We start from the raw sequence: 22,742 nt of genomic DNA, 5'->3' as shown, positions 1-22,742 counted from the left end.
GATCTGCTCCTGGTCAATGCCAAAGTATATAGGCATAAAAATAACTCCATGCACTATTGATATAAGTACTTTAAAGTTATATAGAGGACCGCATACATTGGCTGTGAGAGGTGTAGGACAGCAGGTTCGAAACAACTTTGTGTAATCATTGTCAGGTCAGTCGGTATACTGTAAAACCTTTAACAATTAGTTCTAGAGGGTTTTTATTGCATATTTTCTTTTTTAAAACTCATCTTGATAGGAAGAGGTGCTTTATTTTAATCTAACTAGGCGCGGTGATGGCGGAAGATCAGTTTGAAGCTGGTGAAAGTCATTGGCCGGTATTCTAAAGTCATAGGGACCGTTTCACAAAAGTTGTTGGGCGATATAACCGACTATTCACTCTAAATGCAAAAGAGCTAATCAGGGCCCCATCTTACAAAGATTTATGATTGATCCAATCAATCGTAACTGTATGGAAATCCATCAATGTCTTTAATTATTTCCACGGGAAGTTTACACAGCGTCCTTTGCAAACAAAGAGAAGCACAAGGAATTTTCAAGAAAACAGTGACTGCAAGAATATACATCGTACTTAGATAGAAAATGTTTTGAACAAACATGCATAATAGCTGTTGACATTGCTGACTGTCGATAGTTGTGATTGATCGGATCAATCACAACTCTTTGTAAGATGGACCCTTGATCTATAACCACTCTCCCCTCAGAGTGAGACGAGCAACCAGTCATTTTGGAGTGGGATGTGCATCTTTTGAGAGTGGATTTTGATTATTCTGGAGTGAAAATGTCTAAAATATATACGATGTCATTATGTGGGACCCTGAGTGATATAAAAGAGGAAATCTACAATCACAATAATAATGACTGAAAATATTTTTCTTGCATAAGCCAGTATGAAAATCAATGATTTTTTTCCTGATTTTAGTACAGGTATATATAATAAATGTACAGATGAATTTATTATCAATTTTATTCATGAAAACTTAATTTCATGGAATTCATTTAAACATGGGAAATAGGAGGCATGTTCGCCTGAGACATCATATTTTTGTATGTTTTTTATATTAATTTGTTTTTTTCGCCTGACATGGAAGAAGATTTGATCAATACCTATTTACTTAAAACTATAAAGTGGTTGCATACTTCAGTAAACCCTCTTTAAAAATGTTTAAAAAATTGTGACAATTTACAATTGATTTATTATTCGTCTTTTCTCCCAAGAGATAACCAAGCAAAAATATAAGAAATGGCACAAAAAATTTCGCTGATCACGGGATGTTCATCGGGCATTGGTCTCAATCTGGCAGTCAAACTAGGAAAGGACGCAGCAAAAAGGTTTTTGGTTTATTCGACCATGAGAAACCTTGGGAAGAAAGGGCCTCTCCAGGAAGCGGCGGATAGCGCCCTCAACGATACGATTTTGATTCGTCCTCTTGACGTCAAAAGCGATGAGTCGGTGAAAAATGCTGTCAGTGAAATCATCGACGAACATGGTCGAATCGACATTGTTGGTAATCATATCATTGCTAGTTATGTTACTGCTACTATTACCATGATTATCACTACTGCCCATTCTTCTACCCTATTTTGTTGCTGCATGCTGGTGCTACTACTACTACTACTATTACTACTACTACTAGTACTACTACTGCTACTACTATACTACTACTACTACTACTACTACTACTACTACTACTACTACTACTACTACTACTACTACTACTATAATACTACTACTACTACTACTACTACTACTATACTACTACTACTACTACTACTACTACTACTACTACTACTACTACTACTACTACTACTACTATAATACTACTACTACTACTACTACTACTACTACTACTACTACTACTACTACGGCTACTACTACTACTACTACTACTACTATTTCTGCTGCTGCTGCTGTTGCTGCTTCTCCTTCTTCTTCTACTGCTGCTACTGCTAATACTACCAATAATACTTCTACTGCTGTTGCTTCTGCGGCGGCTACTGCTGCTGCTACGTAGGTACTACTACTATTACTACTACTACTGATATTTATGAATATGACGATAGTGATGATGATGAAGAAGATGATGATGATAATGATGATGGTGATGATGACGATGATGATGATGACGATGATGATGATTACGACGATCACGACGACGACGATGGTGATGATGATAGAAAGATGGGAAATACGGATGTGCATGTAGAAAGGTACAAAAAACAGGAAAGAGTGAGAAGAACAGTTCGGGGAACGATTTATCTTTGCAAATATCTGACAAATTTTTCAAATCAAGGAAATCTAGGAGCAAACTCTCAAGCCCTCATTTTCATCTCTCACAACTATTGCAGTTAACAACGCTGGTATAGCTTCATTCGACCCAATTGAGTATTCCTCAATGCATGACATTCGAGATGTGTTGGAGACGAACTTCTTTGGACCGGTTAGGGTTATACGAGCAGTTCTACCTTACATGAAAGAACAACGTTCGGGACACGTCATCAACGTTAGTTCCGTTGCAGGGGTCGCTGGTAAGCACTAAGCCGTATCTTTAAAGGTCAATTCCACCCCAGCAAAATATTGATTTGAATAAATAAAGAAAAATCAAACTAGCATAACACTGAAAATTTCATCAAAATCGGATGTAAAATAAGAAAGTTATGGAATTTTAAAGTTTCGCTCATTTTTCACAAAACAATGATATGCACAACTCAGTGACATGCAAATGAGTCAGTCGATGATGTCCATAACTTACTATTTCTTTTGTTTTTTATTGTTTGAATTATACAGTATTTCATTTTCTACAGATTTGATCATATAGGGACCGACTTGACTGAATCATATAGTATTAAACAATGCTTATTCCACATATTCAGGGAGGAATTTATCAATGTTTCACTTGACAATGTGGAGAAAATTAAAATATTTCATATTTCGTATGATAAAAAAAAAAAAATAGTGAGTGGATGACGTCATCAGTCTCCTCATTTGCATACCAACCAGAATGTGCATATAACTGTTTTTGTGAAACTAAGCGAAACTTTAAAATGTCATAACTTTCTTATTTTACATCCGATCTTGTTGAAATTTTCAGTGCTGTGCTTGTTGGATTTTTCTCTTTTTTATTCAAATCAATTTTTTGTTGGGGTGGACTTGTCCTTTAATATTTAGTTTTTGTTTTAATATTCCCCCCCCCCCCCCACTGAAAGACGAGAGAGTTGCGCCGGAGACAACTTATGGATTTGTTAGGATTATACAAGTATTTTCTACATGAAATTGAATAACGACGCTCAGAATGCTATATCATCAGCGTTAGTTCCTTTGTTGGGGTACCTGATAAGCTCTAAAATTCTACAGCATTTGGTTTTTGATAGTTTTATAATCTAAAGGCAAATGTTTTGCACATAGATTTCATTCTAACTAAAAGTTGCCAGTTGCGAATGGAATTGGCGCTAGAGTGAAGACAAGTTCATGAAGCGTTGCTGCGGTGATTGTCTTTGTATTTTCTTTCTTGTAATGTATTCGATTAATTTTTGCGTATATGTTTGTAATTATATATATATTTGTATATGCATGTATTTACGTTTTAAAGGGCCCCATGGAAGAACAAAAGTACTTTTAATACCGCTAAAATGGGCCATCCTCCATATTTTATATGAAGTATACGATTTGTTAAATTTGAACATATATTTGATTATTTTTAAATGGAAATAATACAAACAAACAAACAATACAAACAACTTTTCAGCAATGCTCCACACCAGAGATGAAAATCTTCGTTTCCATCATCATGTTCTGGATGCCAGGAATTTACCGTATTCCTTTTACGGTGAAGTCTTTTCAACTTGCCCAATTGCTTTCCATCGGTTTTTTTTACGGGTTAATTATACTTTTTGAAGTCTTTACGTATTTTTTTCACCGTGGGATTGGGGTGTTCTTTGTGTTGGATATGACGGTTTCCCCATTAAAAATATGGCATTTTTTCTTACAATGTATGTGTACATACAAATTTATTTATTTATAATTTATCTATTATTTTTATTTATTCATTCTTTTATTATTTATTTATTAATCTATTTATTTATTCATTTTTGTATTATAATCATTGCAAAAAGAAGTTGCATTAGAACCGGAACAACCAATTATAAATACTCATGCACATGTTTGCCAAAGAAATTAAGCATTGACCAAGGTTCTTTTTCTTTTTTTATAACTTGCTTCAGGTTATCCATTTTATGAGACGTATTGTGCTTCTAAACATGCCATGGAGGGGCTCACTGAATCATTGGCCATTAGGATGAAATCATTTGATGTAAAGTAAGCATTTCCAAAACATTTTCTAAACATAATAGATGATTGCCTTGTAGTACCGTTGTAGATGAGCTTTGATGCTGAGGTAGCGTTGAAACTTAATTCCATGGAGCTATAATAATACACTGTGAAAAAGTACGTGCGTGCTATGGGGTTATTACGGGAAAACTGCAATTTTACTCGGATAAAAGAAGAAATTTTACTAAAATGAGGTTAATCGCATAATTTTTACAGCGCATCGTAAAGGTAATAGTGAAAAATTACCAAGCTAGTTGCCAGAAAATTTAATCCTTTTAACAAAACATTCCTGGCTATACTAGCAGTGGTAAATTCTCACCGTGAAATTGCTTATTTCGGTGATTTTATTATTTTCACCATGAATTGGGAAAGGGAAAATTAGTTTCCCCGTAAAAAACAACTTGGGTTAATGTTGAATACAGTGTAGCAGACTAGGGGCGGATGCAGGATTTTTCATAAGGGGGACACATTTTCCCGTGGAAAATTTTAACAAGCAAAATAAAAGGTCCTCACTTGTGTATTAACGACATACTCCAATTAAAAATATATGCTGTGACTTTCAAAAGGGGGACACACTTGTGTAAGAACAACATATTTACATTAAAAATTTTGATTATGAATCTTAAAAGGGGGTACCAGCTGGATGTGCCCACTCCCCCTGGACATGCTGGATCTTTAAGCAGACCATGAATATCGTGTCATGGACCTACGTGTGTAAGGGACATTTCCTATGTGAAAATGATTAAAATGATTATAATATCATCTCGGTAGCATGTTGCATAAGAACACAAAAGAAACATACTTTTATTCACAATCATAAAATGTTGCCTTTTGGGGTTAGCGTTGGCAAAGCTTTCCAATTGTGCGGCTCTGCCAGCTTCATCAGACATCCATCGTAGATGGCACATTTGCTGATTCAATAGTAATCCGTAGTGAGAGAATACCTCCATGGTAAGATCTCAGTAGTTCGGAGCTGTCACAATTTATTAGCTAAGTAAAAGAAAAAAAAATATTGTTATGTTCTTGTGATGTGGTTCTTAAAGGGATATATAATAATGAGATAATAGCACAGCGATGTTGAGCAGTGTCTGCCATTTAATGTTACGCCATCTTGCTCTCTCACGCGCATGCGTACAAGGCTGCACATCAAGCTTGCGTGGTTAGTCTTCATTTCCATACATCACATTCCTCCCCTTTTAATTGGGAGCATATCCTGCTTCATTTCAATCGGCTAATGTAATACATTCACTACCCATGTATAACACTAGGTAAAGCAAGTAACACTGTATAACTTGTAATCAGATAACAGTAATATTAAACTAGGCATGCTAGGCTAAACTTCGCCATAATACTTTGCTTACTCAACAATTGACCATAATCAATTAAACATAAATGGCTATTTCAAACTAACCTCTTTGAATATACTTCATCCTAAATCTCACTTTATAAAGAAATAGCTACACGTGGCCTTTTACTTCATTGTTATCTGTTAATTGTTCACTAGCATAAACTGTGTGACTCTTATCACATGAATCAGGATATAATAATGTAATCCTTAAGACTGTATCATACTAAACCTTATCAATAAGTTTGCATAAATGTGTTTACATCAATGAATAGTGTCTCGTGAATGACTCCAAATACAATGTTCACGACTCATATGACGGCTAAAATCTATGACATTATTTTTTAAATCTCAGACTAGTGTACTATATACAATGCGAGTTATGTGCTTTTCATGTTTCTCCAATAAAACAAACTTTCAAAATTACAACACTTATGATTGTCATTATTTTCATCCATATCAAATTCAAAGGTAACACTATTTCTTTCTACCTTTAAAACTTCATTCTTCTCTCCACCCTCAATTTCTTTTCAAAATCATTCAACTATCAAATTGAATTACCAATTTAAAACATACCCCTTTCCTTTTCTTTACAAATTAGTATCAATACCAACTAGAAGCCTTCTAACGTGGCTATGATTGTTTCTCCTAACTGTATATCCAACAACTATTTACAATCATGCAAACAGCTTTTTTTTTTTTTTTTTTTTTATTATTTGCTTTGTTTTAGCTGCTACAGATAGATTCAATGATAAACAATGAAATCTCTTAACTTTGAGGGTGTCTTTGACTACCGGGTGGACATTCGTCTTTCTGACATGACCTGAGAATGTGGCATGTTTGGCATGACAGCTCCATCAGAATCACTTAGAGACTCTGTTTGGATCTGCTGTGACATGGCTGTAGTATCAGCGCTACTCTGTTCATTGTTTGGAATTAAGGATTCGCTAGAACTGGGTGCCATATTGGGATTCTCTGTTGTCTGGCTTGGATACTGCGTCTGTTCATGGACCTATTACGATAATAGGTCCATGGTCTGTTGAATCAGAATCTCTGGTTGTAGATTGGTGTACTGATCAGGCATTTCTTCCTTGTCATGATCATTTTCATGCGATAGAGTGTAAAGTCTAATGTGATCCACATGGCGGCGTACCTCTCTACCATCCTGTAACTCGATCACGTACATGACTTCATTGAGTGTTTCGGTTACTATTCCTCTGAGCCAAGTTGGTCCGGCTGCAAAGTTCTTCACCGCGACAGTATCATTCAACTTGAACTGTCTCATCTTTGAGCGCCTGTCTGCCGCCTGTTTCATTGCAGATTGCTGCTTCTGAACCGACTTGTGCAGGTTTGGACGGACCTGATCCATTGTACTTCTGATTCTCCTTTCGAACATAAGTTCACTTGGTGTTTTCATGGTAGTTCCTTGTGGAGTTATCCGATAGGTCATCAGGAATACTTGGATGCGCATCTCCAGTGATGTTCCACTGGTTTTCTTCACTCCACTTTTCAAGGTTTGCACAGCCCTTTCGGCAAGGCCATTGCTGGAAGGGTGTTTTGGGGCTATCTGACATGTTCTACATTGTTGTTGAACAGGAAGTTCGAAAAGTCTTCAGAGACAAACTGGGTGCCGTTGTCAGTTACGACTGTTTCTGGAATATCATACGTTGCAAAAAGGCGTCGCATGGCAGTGACTGTAGCAGCTGCAGTGGCGTGTGCTACTCTAATAGCTTCAATCCACTTGGTGTAGGCGTCAACAACAATCAGCACGTTCTGGTTATCGATGTAGGCGTAATCGATGTGGATCCTACTCCAGGGTCGTTCTGGGAACTCCCATGGGTGGATAGGGGCAGGTGGTGGGAGAGCGAAGTTGGCTCAGTCGGTAACGCGTCTGCTCGTCGAACCAAAGATCGTGGGTTCGAGTCCACCCCGGGCGGATGACTGAAGCCAGTGCGTTGTGTGTAAACGTCTCTCCCCTGTTTCATAGATGCAGGCTATGTTACAGTGGAAAACACTCCGTCCCTCGGATAGGACGTTAAATGGAGGCCCCGTGTAGAGGAAAATCACCACTTTGCACGTTAAGAACCCACTGCATTATTCGAATAAGAGTAGGGGGAAACCCCGGTGTAGTGGTCCGGACTACATTAACCCAACCAGTTATCGGGAGGAGAGACCTGCGGGTCACAGTTCTGTGTGCGCGCCCTTCTTGGCGACCCAGATAGGCTGGCTCCTCCAATGCGCCTTTGAATGTCTTTGACAGATATATGGCGCTATACAAATGCTGAGCATCATCATCATCTTCGCTGGTGCTCCTGACAAGTTTTACAGGTCTTCACTTCAGCTCGATGTCCCAGTTTATGGAAATCCTGCTGCGACATCGTCGTCCAGGTGCTTCTTGTGTCTATTTCTAAGTTAACTTCAATCCCATTTAGGCTTAGGCTAGTCTGGAACGGTTCACTGTACTTTGCCATCTTATTTACCATTCCACCCCTAAGGTGTCTGAGTTCTACACCGGGCATGTTTTCTGTCAGTTCTGCGCCTTCCTCACCATCCAAGTGGTTTGAAGATTTCTTTCTAGATATGTATTGCTTGATCTTCTCACACTGGCTGCGGGTGTGACCCACTTGAGAACACTGATATCATTCCTCATCCTTAAATCTACATGCTGACTGGACATGATCACGTGAACCACATCTCCAACATCTTGAGGCAGGTTTTTCCTGTTTCTTTTGGCTTGGCTTTTGCGGCTTTTCCTGCACTTCCTGCTTCTGTCTTTGATGTGTATTTTATGCGATGAGGACACAAATGGTTTACGCTGGCTTCTGCCCTGCATCTTCTGAACTGTAGGTGATTCGGTCCCTTTACTCAATACCTTGAGCTTTTCGACATCTCTGTCGGCTACCTCCATAGCTGTGGCGGTCTGAAGTGCATGTTGTAAGGTTAGGGATGACTCACTTAACAGCTTGCGTTGAATTGCGATATCCCGGCAACCCACTACTTAGCGGTCCCTAATCATGTTATCTAATTCTTAGAAATTACAGCCTTTGCTTAATTGGCGCAAATTTGCCACAAATTGCAATATGGACTCATCATGCTTTTTCACACAAGTGTAAAACTTATAGCGCTGAACAATTTCGGTAGGCTTTGGTGCGAAGTGTGACTGAAGCGTGTTTTTGCATACTGTGTATGTTTGATCTATTGGTTTACTCGGCTGCAAGAGAGCTCTGAGAATGTGATAGCTCTTGCTACCAAGATTGGTAAGAAATATCGTCCTCTCCCCATCTTCCTGTAAATTGTTAGCATCAAATCATGCTTCTTGGAGTTCAAGCCATTCGTCAAAATTGTACCCATCACTCAGTTTGGGCACGCTACCTATATGTTGGCTTGCCATAATTTTGTTTCATATATTGTACAAAATCCAGCTGTTAACTTGATTGTGACCTCACAATAGGTAGCTATAACACCAAGTATATCTAGACTTATCAATCATAAATATGATTTTGATCTTGCAATTGCGCGTACGTAAGCAAAGCTTATTTTCTTAGTACTTAATGCCAACAAAGCATTATTAATGTATACCTGAAACAATTGAGCTAGGACGATATAGTCCAACGATTGACAATACTATATCACTACACACAACTGGAATATGTGGGAGTACCCTCTTGTGTGGTGGGGATGCAGTTATTCAATGGAAATTAAATACCTGGACCTTGTTGTTGGTCCTAAATTTCATAGGCCTGGTCTTACTTGCATAGTCTTAGACCATGTGACTACGGCATAAACTTAACTTAGTTTATCGTTATTTACTGTATAAACATCAGACCTCAATTCAGTCTTGGGCTTGGTCCTGTTGGTTCTAGACCTAGATCTATAATTGCTATTTTAATGACCTAAATCCAAATAATACCTAATTGGACCAGGGTAACAACTCACCAGGGCATGTACGGTACTTTGTTACATTAGACGAGATCTATGTTTCGACTAATTCTTTACCTCTTTAGTCCATAACGTTGCAATTACAACCATAATTTATTTTTTGACCTGGACTAATTTGTCTTAGACTTAGTCTTACCTTTAGTCTTAGATTAACCTCCAGTTCACAATAAATAAATGCTGTGTTTATCATTATTCATAATAAGTCCATCAAAAGGTCTTAAAGTCTTTGATGTTTTGTTTCTGTTTCAATTATTACATATGCAGCTTGACTTGAAATATTGTATCGAGTCTTCTTGGCACGACAACTTTGTCCTTGCTTGTAGACTCAAAACTTGCTTGGCTGGACTTGACTTCAACACCGTCTGGGCTGAACCTGGCAAAAGAGGTCTCGGCTGGGTCCTCGGCTTGGTCCTTTGGGCTCTGTTGCTTGCTGCTGGGCTGGGCTGGGCTGCTTTAGAGACTTCGCTCTTCGGGCTTGAACTTGAAGTTGGCTCCAATTTGCTATGTCAATAATACTATAGTCAGAATGTGTTAACTAACATCCTAGGGCTAGGCATAATTTACAACAATGTCAACGTTATGCCTATGGGCATGGCTATGCTATGGGCTGCACACACTCATAACTCGGTCTCAAAATATGCTGGCGCATTTTTCAACAAGCCACTTTCATCCGTCATCCAAATTACGGCTAGGCTGCGATTGTCCGATCACACTATGCTGGCTTGCATTGCAGTGTATAATCAATGACAATGACAATGTCCATGGCAGACAATATCCGCGGCCAATTTACAAAACTTATCCGGAATGCATGTAACTTACTGGAAAACAAGTCCAATCTACTCTCATTTTTATCCCTGCATCCTCGTCGCCAAATTGTTAATGTTCATGTGTTGTGGTTCTTAAAGGGATTCATAATAATGAGATTATAGCACAGCGATGTAGAGTAGTGTCTGCCATTTAATGTTACGCCATCTTGCTCTCTCACGCGCATGCGTACAAAGCCGCACATCAAGCTTGCGTGGTTAGTCTTCATTTCCATACATCACAAATATGTATCTTAGGTGAGGTTTCTACAAAGCAATTATATAACCACGAATTACGTTAATTAAAAATCTATAGAATTCAGTAATTTGTAAATGATGTGCATGAAACAAAGGAGGGGTCAGGATTTGGTGACGTGGTGGCCTTGCACACCTTATAGTCAGGGGGCTGGGAGAGTTTATTCAGCTGATCGGGTACAAAAGGTTTGATGGTCCCAAGATGTTGGCATGATATCAGTGGTCAAGAAAATGTGTTGCTGCCGGGTCAAATCCTGTACGGAAGGCACACACGGCCCCATTTTTGTCGGCCATCTTGATTTTTTCATGAAAATCAATTATTTTCATATTTTTGCACAAACAATGAAAAATATTAAATAAATACGCATTTCACATTGATTTAGACAGTAGAAATCGATTGCAAGTGTTTTCAGAACAGTCCGGTTAATATTTTTTAAAAAATATAAGAATTTATGCCAAAATTTTCATGTTTTTAGGCAAAAATTTGCATTTGCATTGATATCTTTCTGTTTTGTCATTAATATCAGCAATCATTGCAAAATATCAGCATTCAACACGAAAGAGAATATACTAACGAGAACATTGATATGCTTCATGACAGTATTAATGTCTTAACTTGCTTAGATATAGGGAAAATACCTCCATATGCATTCCCCGATATTGCGATAAAATGACACCAAAAAGCAACCTCCGTCACTAGTCACACTAGTAACACCGATTTCAATGCGCCCGCTAGCTTGCCTTTCAAAAGAGTACAATAGACTCAATCGGTCTTGCTTCGCCTTTGTTGGTGTGACTGCACGCATTAATGCATGTAATGAGCGTCGCGATAGAAAAGTGTATATTACATTATGGCTATGAGGGCAAAAGGCGTTTTTTTTTTAAAACATTTAAGCAACTTTTATGTTAATGAAACGTCTTGGAAAAGTAAGAGGATTGCTCTGCATGTTGCAAGCAATTACATTCGGACACCTCAAAACATAGTCCCGCAAGAGCCTGTCGAATGTACCCCACCCTTATCCGAAGCTTGACTTACTAAAATATATTGCCTTTTGGAGCCCTCAGTGTGGCAAAATGATGCTTCGGTTAGGTAAAAAACAACTTTTATTTTCTTGAAATCACTTGGAGACGAAAGAGTAGGCTTTTCTCTATCAGCTACATTTAAAGAAGTGAGGGCACAACAAAGCCTGCCCTCTCAGGGGGCTGCCCCAAGTCACCCATCCCCTTTTTCGTATTTTGCCCATTTCTTGGAAAATTCGTCATTTTGGAGCCACATTGATGAGAAAAGTGTTTCCGCTATGTAATGAAACCACTTTTATTGTTTTAAACCACTTGAAGAAAAAAGAGTAGACTTTCTTCTGTCTGTTACATATAAAGAATTACTGGAAAATGAAGCCACCCCCGTCAGTGGGATGCCGAAAACACTATTCCTTTTTTTCCGTATTTCGCAAATTTATGGGAAAATCTGCAAATTTGGAGACCCCACTGAGGCTAAAGGATGTTTCTGCTAAAAAGCAATCCATTTTCTTGTCTTAAAACCACATGGAGACAAAAGAGTTGCCTTTCTTCTATCAGTTACATAATAAGAGGTGCTGGTACAGCAAAGCCTAACCCCGTCAGGGGCTCCTGAAATTACCCACCCCTTTTCTGTATTTTACCTTTTTTATTAGAAAATCTGCGAATTTGGAGCCCAGATTGGGGCAAAAAGACCTTTCTCCTAAATAGCAAAACACTATCCTTGTCTTAAAACCACTTGGATGCAAAAAAGTACTATTATTCTACCTGCTATATTATAACGAAGTACCGCTACATCGAAGCCTACCCCCTCAGGGGGCAACTGAAATCACCCAACCCCTATTTCGCATTTTTCTAGGAAAATTCGCCATTTTGGAGCCCCAATTGAGACCAATGGCGTTTCCGCTTTGCAGAAAGTCATTTATATTGTTTTGTAACTCGTGGGAGACAAATAGGTAGGATTTTCTCCATCAGCTTCTTTTGAAGACGCGCTCTCACACTGAAGTATACCCCCGTCAGGGGCTCCCGAAATCACCCACCCCTTTTCCGTATTTTACCTTTTAATTAGAAAATCTGCGAATTTGGAGCCCACATTGAGGCACAAAGTTGTTTCTCCTAAACAGCAAAACACTTTCATTGTCTTAAAACCACTTGGATGCAAAAAGTAATATTTTCTCTATCTGCTACATTACAACGAAGTGCTGCCACATCGAAGCCTACCCCCTCAGGGGGCAGCTGAAGACACCCAACCCGTATTTCGTATTTTCTAAGGAAAATTCGCCATTTTGGAGCCCCAATTGAGACCAACGGCGTTTCCGCTTTGCAGAAAGTAACTTTTATTGTTTTGTAACTCGTGGGAGAAAAAGGGCAGGATTTTCTCCATCAGCTTCATTTGAAGACGTGCTCGCACAAAGAATCCTACCCCCAACAGAGGCTGCCGATCCCCCCCCCCCCCCATTGCCTATTTTCCCACTTTATTGAATAATTCGCAGTTTTTAACCCCTTGTTCAGGTAAATTAGCATTCCTGCTATAAAATGAAGCCAAATTATTTTTTGAAGCAACTTAAAGATGAAAGAATAGGCTTTCTTCTACATGCAAAAAAGCTACTTGCAAAAAACGTGCTGGCGCATCGAAGCTACTCAATTCCAGGGCTGCTGAAGTCACCCCCACCTTTTTGCCTATTATCCCTCTTTATTGGAAAATTCGCAGTGTTTAGCCCCATTGATGCAAAAAGGTATTTCTGCTATTAAGTAAAACCATTTTTATTTTTTTCAACTCCCCTGGGCTTGGGGATGAAAGAGTAGGCTTTTTAAATAAAGAAGTGCTGCATGGCACATCGACGCCTACCCTCTCCAGGGGCTGCCGAATACTAAGTCACCCGATCCTGTTTGTCCATTTAGTCTAATTATCAGAAAATTCGTTATTTTGGAGTCGCCATTGAGGCAAAGGGCGTTTCTGATACAATACTAAAGTCACTTTATTTTTTCAAACCACCTGGAAATTAAAAAGATTTTTTTTTTAATATCATCTTCATATAAAAAGATGTTGGCACATCGACGCCTACCCTCTTCAGTTTCTCAAAATTGGCAGATTTTTCCCATAAATTGGCAGAATACGGGAAGGGGGCGGGTGACTTCAGGAGCACCCTGAGGGGGTAGGCTTCTTTGTGCCAGCACTTCGTTATATGTAGCAGATAGAAAGATATCAATTTTTCCTATCCAAGTGGTTTTAAGACAATGAAAGTTGTTTGCATGATAGGAGGAACATCTTTTTGCCTCAATATGGGCTCCAAATTTGAAGATTTTCTAATAAAAAAGATAAAATACAGAAAAGGGGTAGGTAATTTCAGGAGCCCCTGACGGGGGTAGGCTTTACTGTCCCAGCACCTATTATGATGTAACTGATAGAAGAAAGGCAACTCTTTTGTCTCCATGTGGTTTTAAGACAATGAAAAAGGATTGCTTTTTAGCAGAAACACCCTTTAGCCTCAGTGGGGGCTCCAAATTTGCAGATTTTTCCATAAATTTGCAAAATACGGAAAAGGGGGAAAGTGTTTTCGGCATCCCACTGACGGGGGTGGCTTCCATTTTTCAGTCATTCTTTATGTGTAACAAATAGAAAAAAGTCTACTATTTTGTCTTCAAGTGGTTTAAAACAATAAAAGTGGTTTCATTAAATAGTCGAAACACTTTTCACATCAATGTGGCTCCAAAATGACGAATTTTCCAAGAAATGGGCAAAATACAAAAAAGGGGATTGATGACTTGGGGCAGCCCCCAGAGAGAGTAGGCTTTGTTGTGCCCTCACTTCTTTAAATGTTGCTGATAGAAAAAAAGCCTTCTCTTTCGTCTCCAAGTGATTTCAAGAAAATAAAAGTTGTTTTTTACCTAACCGAAGCATCATTTTGCCACACTGAGGGCTCCAAAAGGCAAGATATTTTAGTAGTCAAGCTTCGGATAAGGGTGGGGTACCTTCGACAGGCTATTGCGGGACTATGTTTTGAGGTGTCCGAATGTAATTGCTTGCAACATACAGAGCAATCCCTCCTCTAACTTTTCCAAGACGTTTCGTTAACATAAAAGTTGCTTAAATGTGTGAAAAACGCCTTTTGCCCTCATAGCCATAATGTAATATACACTTTTCTATCGCGACGCTCATTACATGCATTAATGCGTGCAGTCACACCAGCAAAGGCGAAGCAAGACCGATTGAGTCTATTGTACTCTTTTGAAAGGCAAGCTAGCGAGCGCATCGAAATCGGTATTACTAGTGTGACTAGTGACGGAGGTTGCTTTTTGGTGTCATTTTATCGCAATATCGGGGAATGCTTATGGAGGTATTTTCCCTATATCTAAGCAAGTTAAGACATTAATACTGTCATGAAGCATATCAGTGTTCTCGTTAATATATTCTCTTTCGTGTTGAATGCTGATATTTTGCAATGATTGCTGATATTAATGACAAAACAGAAAGATATCAATGCACATGCAAATTTTTGCCTAAAAACATGAAAATTTGGGCATAAATTCTTATATTTTTCAAAAAAACGGACTGTTCTGAAAACACTTGCAATCAATTTCTACTGTCTAAATCAATGTTAAATGCGTATTTATTTAATATTTTTCCATTGTTTGTGCAAAAATATGAAAATAATTGATTTTCATGAAAAATTCAAGATGGCCGACAAAAAATGGGGCCCTGTGGGCCTTCCGTACAGGATTTGACCCGGCAGCAACACATTTTCTTGACCACTGATATCATGCCAACATCTTGGGACCATCAAACCTTTTGTACCCGATCAGCTGAATAAACTCTCCCAGCCCCCGGACTATTACCATTGCATGGTGCCAAGATTTTTAAATGAATCGAATAACATTTTATAAGAATACTGAGACATCTTACTCTGTAGAGTTCTAAATCCTCGAACACTTATTTTTAAATATGTTGATATCCTACCCTCCGTATTAGAATTAAGCGGATTCATTATCTAATTGTAATGGCCGTAAGAGCAATCGGGTTTGATTCAGAACAAGTTTGAATCTTACTTCAAAATAAAGGCTTATGCAAAGTTTCGATATTAGTATAGTCCAGTTGCAAGGTGTGTGGCGGCTTTTAGAGGTACCACACATTCTTCCCCATCATCCTCGAATCGTAATATTGATTTCATTTCATTTATTTATTCCACCATGGTTGAAAGCCCATTTAACATAGCTGTTTTAATATTGTATTCACAAACAATCTACTAATCACCCCTTTCTAATTCCTTTGTTGTTGTTTTTTTCTGCTGCATTTAGACTTTCAAGCATATTACCTGGTCCAGTCGATACAAGCATCAATGACAATATAGTGGAATGGAACAGACTGCCTGCGAAAGGAGAGGTTGACCAGGTTACACAAAAACAACTGGATGTTTTAAGAACGCATGCGAGGTAAGTCGAGATTAATGATATTGGCAATGATTTTCATCATCATTAACAATTTCATTTTTATTATTATTTATTATTATCATTATCAAAATTATTACTATTATTATTAACATTATTATAATTATCATCATCATCGTCGTCGTCATCATTAATGATGATGTTGTAATTATTATAATTATTATCATTATCATTATTATATTACAATTAGCAGTAGTAGTGTTGTTGTTATAATAACTACTACTAATGTCATTATTATCATCACCATTATTCTTGTTATTGTCGTTGTTATTGTTATTGTTTTCATCATGATCTGTAGTTGAAATGTCCGATAGATTGTAATAAAATTGATATGCTCTTCATAATTATTTATACAAAAGCAAATTGAACAAAGTAAATCAACTGTTCATTGAATATGCATGTATTATAGAAACCACAATGAATGTAATAGGCAATATGCAGCTTGGATTATCTACTTTCTTCTTTGTCTAAACTTTGTAGACTTCACTTCTACTAGCATTCTTTCATTGTGTATTATGCGTAATATTGCAGTGCATGTTTCACTGCATATCATACACTGTACTGCATAATTTAAAGGAAACCGTAATCTACTCTGTATTTTCATGAATCAACTATTAAAAAAGATTCCTCATGTTTCTGGTCCTCCATTATACAACTAAATTAGACATTCTGTCAAACGTCTAACTTCATACTTGGCCTATGTAGCTGTTTTTAATCATAATTATAACATTTGTATAAATAAATTAATTAATAAAAAAGTAAGTATATAATTCATAATAATATATCTGAATAATGTCTAGTCTGACTTCTAATAGGTCTTTAACTAAACATTCTACGGATCATCAGCGCCATTTTAAGATATCTTCTGTCAGTATACAAAAACTTATACATTATCAATCGTATTATCACATAAAATCTATACATTCCTCTTTTCCTGCATTCTAAAGTGTAGATTTTCCTCGTATTACACAAGGATACCTCCAAATCAAAACAAGCCATATTTGATTTTGGAATTCAAAAATAGTGTCAATTCCTCATGGCAGATTTAGTAGCCGCTAGATGGCGCTATTAACCTAATCTGACGTAATTGATATAATCATTCGATTTTATTTAGATCAATCGGTGAAAGATTTAATTACCGTAATTAATATTTCAATTGGAACCTGCCTGACAGCTATTAAAGAATGATATTGATGTTAGGAGACCCTCGGGAGTTTAAACCTTCACCCCCTCCGATTAAATAATAGTAGTAATAGTAGAAATTGTAGAATTCCATGGCTCAGATCTCCCCCCCCCCCTCCTTCCTTACCTTCCCCTCCCCTCACCTTTCTCTTCCCTCTGCTTCCTTTTTTATCATAATAATTATTATTATTATTGTTGTTCTTGTTGTTATTATGATTATTATTATTATTATTGCAGTTATTATCATTTCACTGATCAAAAGTTATACCCCTTCCTCTTCTTCCAGTTAACTCGTTACCCCCAAAGTTTCCAAAACATGGGGAAAATATCATTTGTTCACTCATCCTCCAAGTTATGGAATAGCCTCCCTGAAAACGTTTAACAGTGCTTGACCTCTAAAGTTTTCAAACAATACCTTAGAACATTTATTTCCAATTCTTCTTAATTTATTTTATAATTTCTAAAATAGCGCCTTGGGCACTCTACAGAGCGGATTTGGAGCGATATAAATCTTATTATTATTATCATTATCATTATTATCATCATCATCATCATCATCATCATAGTCATTATCATGAGGCCTACATACGGGGCACTTGCCCCTAATCCCCCCCCCCCCCCATCTCCAGAGTCGCCCAGTCACTTATACATCTGTATGCTGTTTTTGTTGGCATTGTATTGTTTCATCACTATTCTCAATATTTTTTTCCATTTGTCTTCAATTGAGGTACTTTATTGTCCATAAAAAATATCAAAGGATACAAGTTTTGACATCAACAAAATTCATATCATATAACACAACAATATTTTACAAAAAATACAACGAATACAGTAAAATATGTTCCTTACACTACCAGTCGCAATTCCTCGACCCGCTGTCACCCGTCGAGAACCAGAGAACAATAGATTCAGTGGACTCTGGTAGCTGGTAGTGTAATCACTCAAAGTAAAAAGCGCATCTTCTGCAACTCAGTTTCATTAAATCTTTTCTGATTATACTTCAAACTTATGCAAAATCGTATTTCTGCTTTCAAATCTTTCGATAGTTTCCACGTAACACATGTTTCTTTTTATCATTACATTCTTTGACATAATTCTTATGTATAGTATATTGGGAATAATTAAGGATGAAATTTACGAGTTTTGTTTTTCGGATGGCTTTATCATATCCTATAATAATCGGGTTTTTTTTTCATTAATCTCAATATCAAGGTCAAAAATATTCCGAATAAGACACGAAACTATTTTCCAAAATATCCTGACTTTTTTGCATGTCAATAAAAAATGACATAGTTTCTTGCAATTGCGAGTACGACATAAATTATCATTCGAAATTCCCCGTTTGCATAAACTGTCTTTACTAGGCAATATTCTGTGAAAAAGCTTAAAATTAAATTGATTTATTTTATTGTCATTAATTTGTCACTATTCTCAAGATTATCATTTCTTTACTCATTCTTTTTATGCATTGCAGGGATCATTTCGACAATATGGCCCAGACCACAGACGAAATATGTGACATCATCTGTAACGTCATCGAAACGGACGCTCCCAACAAACCAATCAGGTTTAAAACCGGCGAATATGTTGATACCAGGGTTGCAAAGAAACTTGTTGATTTTGGCGGGAACACGTGGGTTGAATTCGCTCGGAAGCTGGTCGAGGAACCGACGGACATCACAAAATCCGATAAGTGAGAAGGCGCAGGTCTAAAGACTAACTCGTACAGATCTGCGCATGTCCAGTAAGCGGTGAATAAGCAGAGTGATTCTAAGAACGCCCGTTTGCATACGTTAATAAACTAGCACATCAATGTTATGGAGCTCATTCGGCATCTCGCAACGAAATTTAACACAATTTTAATTTCAGCCCAGTTGACACAGTAGTAAATTATATTGGTGACATAAATTGAGGATATAGAATTGAGATTGATGAATAAATTACATAGATACATTTTTTGTGATCTATTAATAAATTTCATATAAATTGGTGAACCTCATGTAGCTCTCAGATGGAACAATTAGAATAATCAAAATCAATCAACAAATAAATAAGTAATTTTTGTGAGTTTTGAAAATATATGAATAAATTAGCATATTTAATAAGTTTCATAAGTCTGTGTTGAAATTTGGCATCACCACCTCGAGCTATCATATAAAGCAAACGGAATTGAAATTGATCAAAAAATGAAGAAGAAAAAACATTTTTTGTGATTTATGAATAAATTTTGCATAAATTAGCATAACAAATTTTCCAGACAAAATTTCAAAATTTTGTGTACAAGTTTGGTGAACCTCATGCAGCTCTACCAGATGGATAAAAAAATCAAAAATCTGTCAACAAATAAAGAAAAAGAGGCATTTTCTGTGATTTATGAATAAATTTCGCATAAATTAGCATAGATGATTTTCTACTGAAAATTTCAAAATTCTGTGTAGAAGTTTGATAAACTTCATGAAGTTCTACCGGATGGAAGAAAAAAAATCAAAATCGGCCAACAAATAAAGAAGAAGAGGCATTTTCTGTGATTTCTGAATAAATTTTGCATAAATTAGCATAGATAATTTTCTACTCAAAATTCTGTGTAAAAGTATGATGAACCTGATGAAGTTCTACCAGATGGAAAAAAAAATCAAAATCGGTCACCAACTAAAGAAGAAAAGGCATTTTATGTGAATTTAAAAAAAAATGAATAAATTAATTTCGCATAAACTAGCATAAAAGTTGTTCTGGTCAAAATTTCAAAATCCTGTGTAATAGTTTGGTAAACCTCATGAAGCTCCACCAGATGGAAGCAAAAAAATCAAAATCGGTCAACGAATAAAGAAAAAAAAGCATTTTTTGTGAATTTTGACAAATGCGCTTTAATTAGCATATTTGATGAACTTCAAAATTCTGTGTAGAAGTTTTGAATTCCCCACCTAGTGTTATCATATAAAGCAAACAGAATTGAAATCGGACTTGAAATGGCGAAGAAGTAGCATTTTGAAATTGTGGACAGATGACGGACGCCACGCCACGGCATAAGCTCATCTTGCCATTCAGGCCGGATGAGCTAAAAATGGAAATGTGGTCGATTTACAGTCGAAGTGTGGGGGGGGGTACGGAAGTGGGTCTCTCTAATGGTGAACCTTTTTATTTTGCGAGGAAAAAAATAGTTTTAGTTAACACTTGCTTTATTTTGTTATTAAAAACATCCCCCCTTTCCTCTCCCCCTCTGTCTGTCTGTCTCACTCTCTCTCTCTCTCTCTCTCTCATACACCTACACGGACACACCCCCTAATACACAACCGCACACGCACCTGTTTAATGTCTAGAGCATGAATGGATCTGCTCGAAAACCCTTATTGATCATGTTCAGTATTTTGACAGAAAAAATGCTCCTGAAACTTGTCTCAGACATTAAATACAAATAGCCTACATGGGGCCTACATGTAATCCTGTCATTTTCTTAAGGCTAACATTCCACACTTTATTGCATCGAGAATATCACACTGTGTTTCAATGTATATTCTTTCTCTTTGTGTGTGTATTCGAGGTTTTTTCAGACTTGTATCAATCAGATATGATTATTAACGTCTTGGACCGACCTTAATACCTTGGTCACATTTGCTCTACGGCGGCCGTTCGGCTGCCGTTGATACCAAAATTCGAGAGATTTCTGCGGCGGCCGCAGAAAATCTGCGGTGGCGCAGGGTCGACGTACGGCGGATTCCTACTTTTTACAGGCCATAGGGGTGACCGTAGAATTTTAACTCGGAGTTATAACATTTTTTATTTTTTTACGCTCGCCGTAGAAATAAGACTAGCCGTAGGCATGGCGTAGAACGGTATACGGCGGCCGTACGTCGAGCGTACGGTGGCCGTGCGGCTGCCCTCGTGTTTTTCTTCCCTCCTTTCCTCTTCTCCTTTTGTGTTATCTGCTCGGGAGCCACCAGGCGCGTATTTAGAATTTTGCACCTCGATGGCCCCGACCTATAATTTTGGCCTATATGCATGTGTACTTTTCGGGAAAAAAATGTCGACCCCTCCTCGTCAGGCAAACAGGTGCCTTAAATGCATGTTGAATTATCTTATTTCATAATCACATCAAAAAGGGCAACTGCAGACCACATTTTTAATGACGACTTGATAAAATCAAACTATCCATGAATATGATGTAATACCACTTTTTAAAAAGAAAAAGTGTGACCAGGAAGCACAGATATTGCCCTTTCACTAGCGGCTAACTTGGGTAAAATACATGTATGACGTCATTATCATTATCATTATTATTATTATTATTATTATTGTCATTATTATCATGGGGAGTTAAATACTGATTTTTGTTGTTTTTCCTAGGGTGTAGCTCTTACTTAAGACTAATGCGTTTATTAACATCTTAACTTTATTCATACAAACAAGCTAACATGGTTAAGGGAGATTTTTATAAGTCCAAATAAATAATGTGAACGCGATTTTTGATAGCTTGTGTATAGACCTAAAAGTAGAATATTCTGAGAAGTTTTGTAAACATGAGCAGGATGGGTATCTATCTATTTGTCAGGGCGAGCTGAAAATTGTCTATATTCCAAAATGACCCAAAGTTTGGAAATTCTAAGCATTATTGGTAATCATGAACAGGATGGGCACTTAAAAACTATTCGATGCGAGCGCGAAGCGCGAGCTGAACTTTTTTATATTCCGTTCCAAAAATAGACATTCTACGCAATTTAGGTAATCATTAGGTAATCATTAACAGGATGTCCATTTAACTAATCATTCGATGCGAGCGCGAATCACCCCAAAGGTTGAATTCCCCCCCCCCCCTTCCAAGGTCGAACATTACTGATCGTATAATATTCAGATCAGTGTCAAACATTAATTTGGCGACCCCCCCCCCTTCCTAGGTCGAACATCAATTTGGCGCCCCCGCACTTTTATTACTCCCCCTTTCCCCTTTTCACTTCTCTCTTTTTCCATTCTTCTTGTTTCCTTCTCTCTTTCTTTTCTCCTTTTTCTCTATCTCTTTCCCCCTCCTTTGTTATCTCCCTTTTCTGTCCCTTTCTTTCCTCCCTCTTTTTGGCGCCCCTTTTTCGCCTACCCGGGGGCCCGGGCCCCGAACCCCTCCCCCCCCCCTCCCTCCCGCCCAGAATACGCGCATGGGCATGGTGCGACACTTTGAAAACTTTCTGAAATGAAATGTCGAATGTAAAATATCATGATGAGTGTGACAAGCAATTCATGGTATACTCATGTATAGTCCCCCTGCGGCCGCCGTGAGGGCGCCCTGCGGCCACCTCTCGTCTGCCGTAGTATTTGTCAAAAACCTACGGCCAGCGCAGGGTCGCCCCAGAGCGACCGTACGTCACACTGGCGTAAATCCCGGGGGGGATGGGGGGGATATATCCCCCCCACTTTTCGAGGAGGGGGGGATGGCCTGTATAAT

The 22,742-nt window shown here is 37.8% G+C and overlaps 1 protein-coding gene across 1 annotated transcript; it reads left to right on the top strand.

Annotated features, from left to right (window-relative positions):
- LOC129267574 (retinol dehydrogenase 8-like) lies at nucleotides 1–20,028 on the top strand. The gene is made up of 6 exons (XM_054905222.2): nucleotides 1–155; nucleotides 1,222–1,511; nucleotides 2,353–2,532; nucleotides 4,225–4,318; nucleotides 15,983–16,117; nucleotides 18,789–20,028. The coding sequence occupies exons 2-6, from the start codon at nucleotides 1,247–1,249 to the stop codon at nucleotides 19,009–19,011; spliced, it is 897 nt and encodes a 298-aa protein (XP_054761197.2). The 5' UTR covers nucleotides 1–155; nucleotides 1,222–1,246; the 3' UTR covers nucleotides 19,012–20,028.
- Nucleotides 20,029–22,742: the final 2,714 nt, after the last annotated feature.

The sequence above is a fragment of the Lytechinus pictus genome, chromosome 9 (assembly GCF_037042905.1).
Source record: "Lytechinus pictus isolate F3 Inbred chromosome 9, Lp3.0, whole genome shotgun sequence".
Classification (NCBI taxonomy): Eukaryota; Metazoa; Echinodermata; class Echinoidea; order Temnopleuroida; family Toxopneustidae; genus Lytechinus; species Lytechinus pictus.
This window is presented reverse-complemented; position numbering and strand designations above follow the sequence as displayed.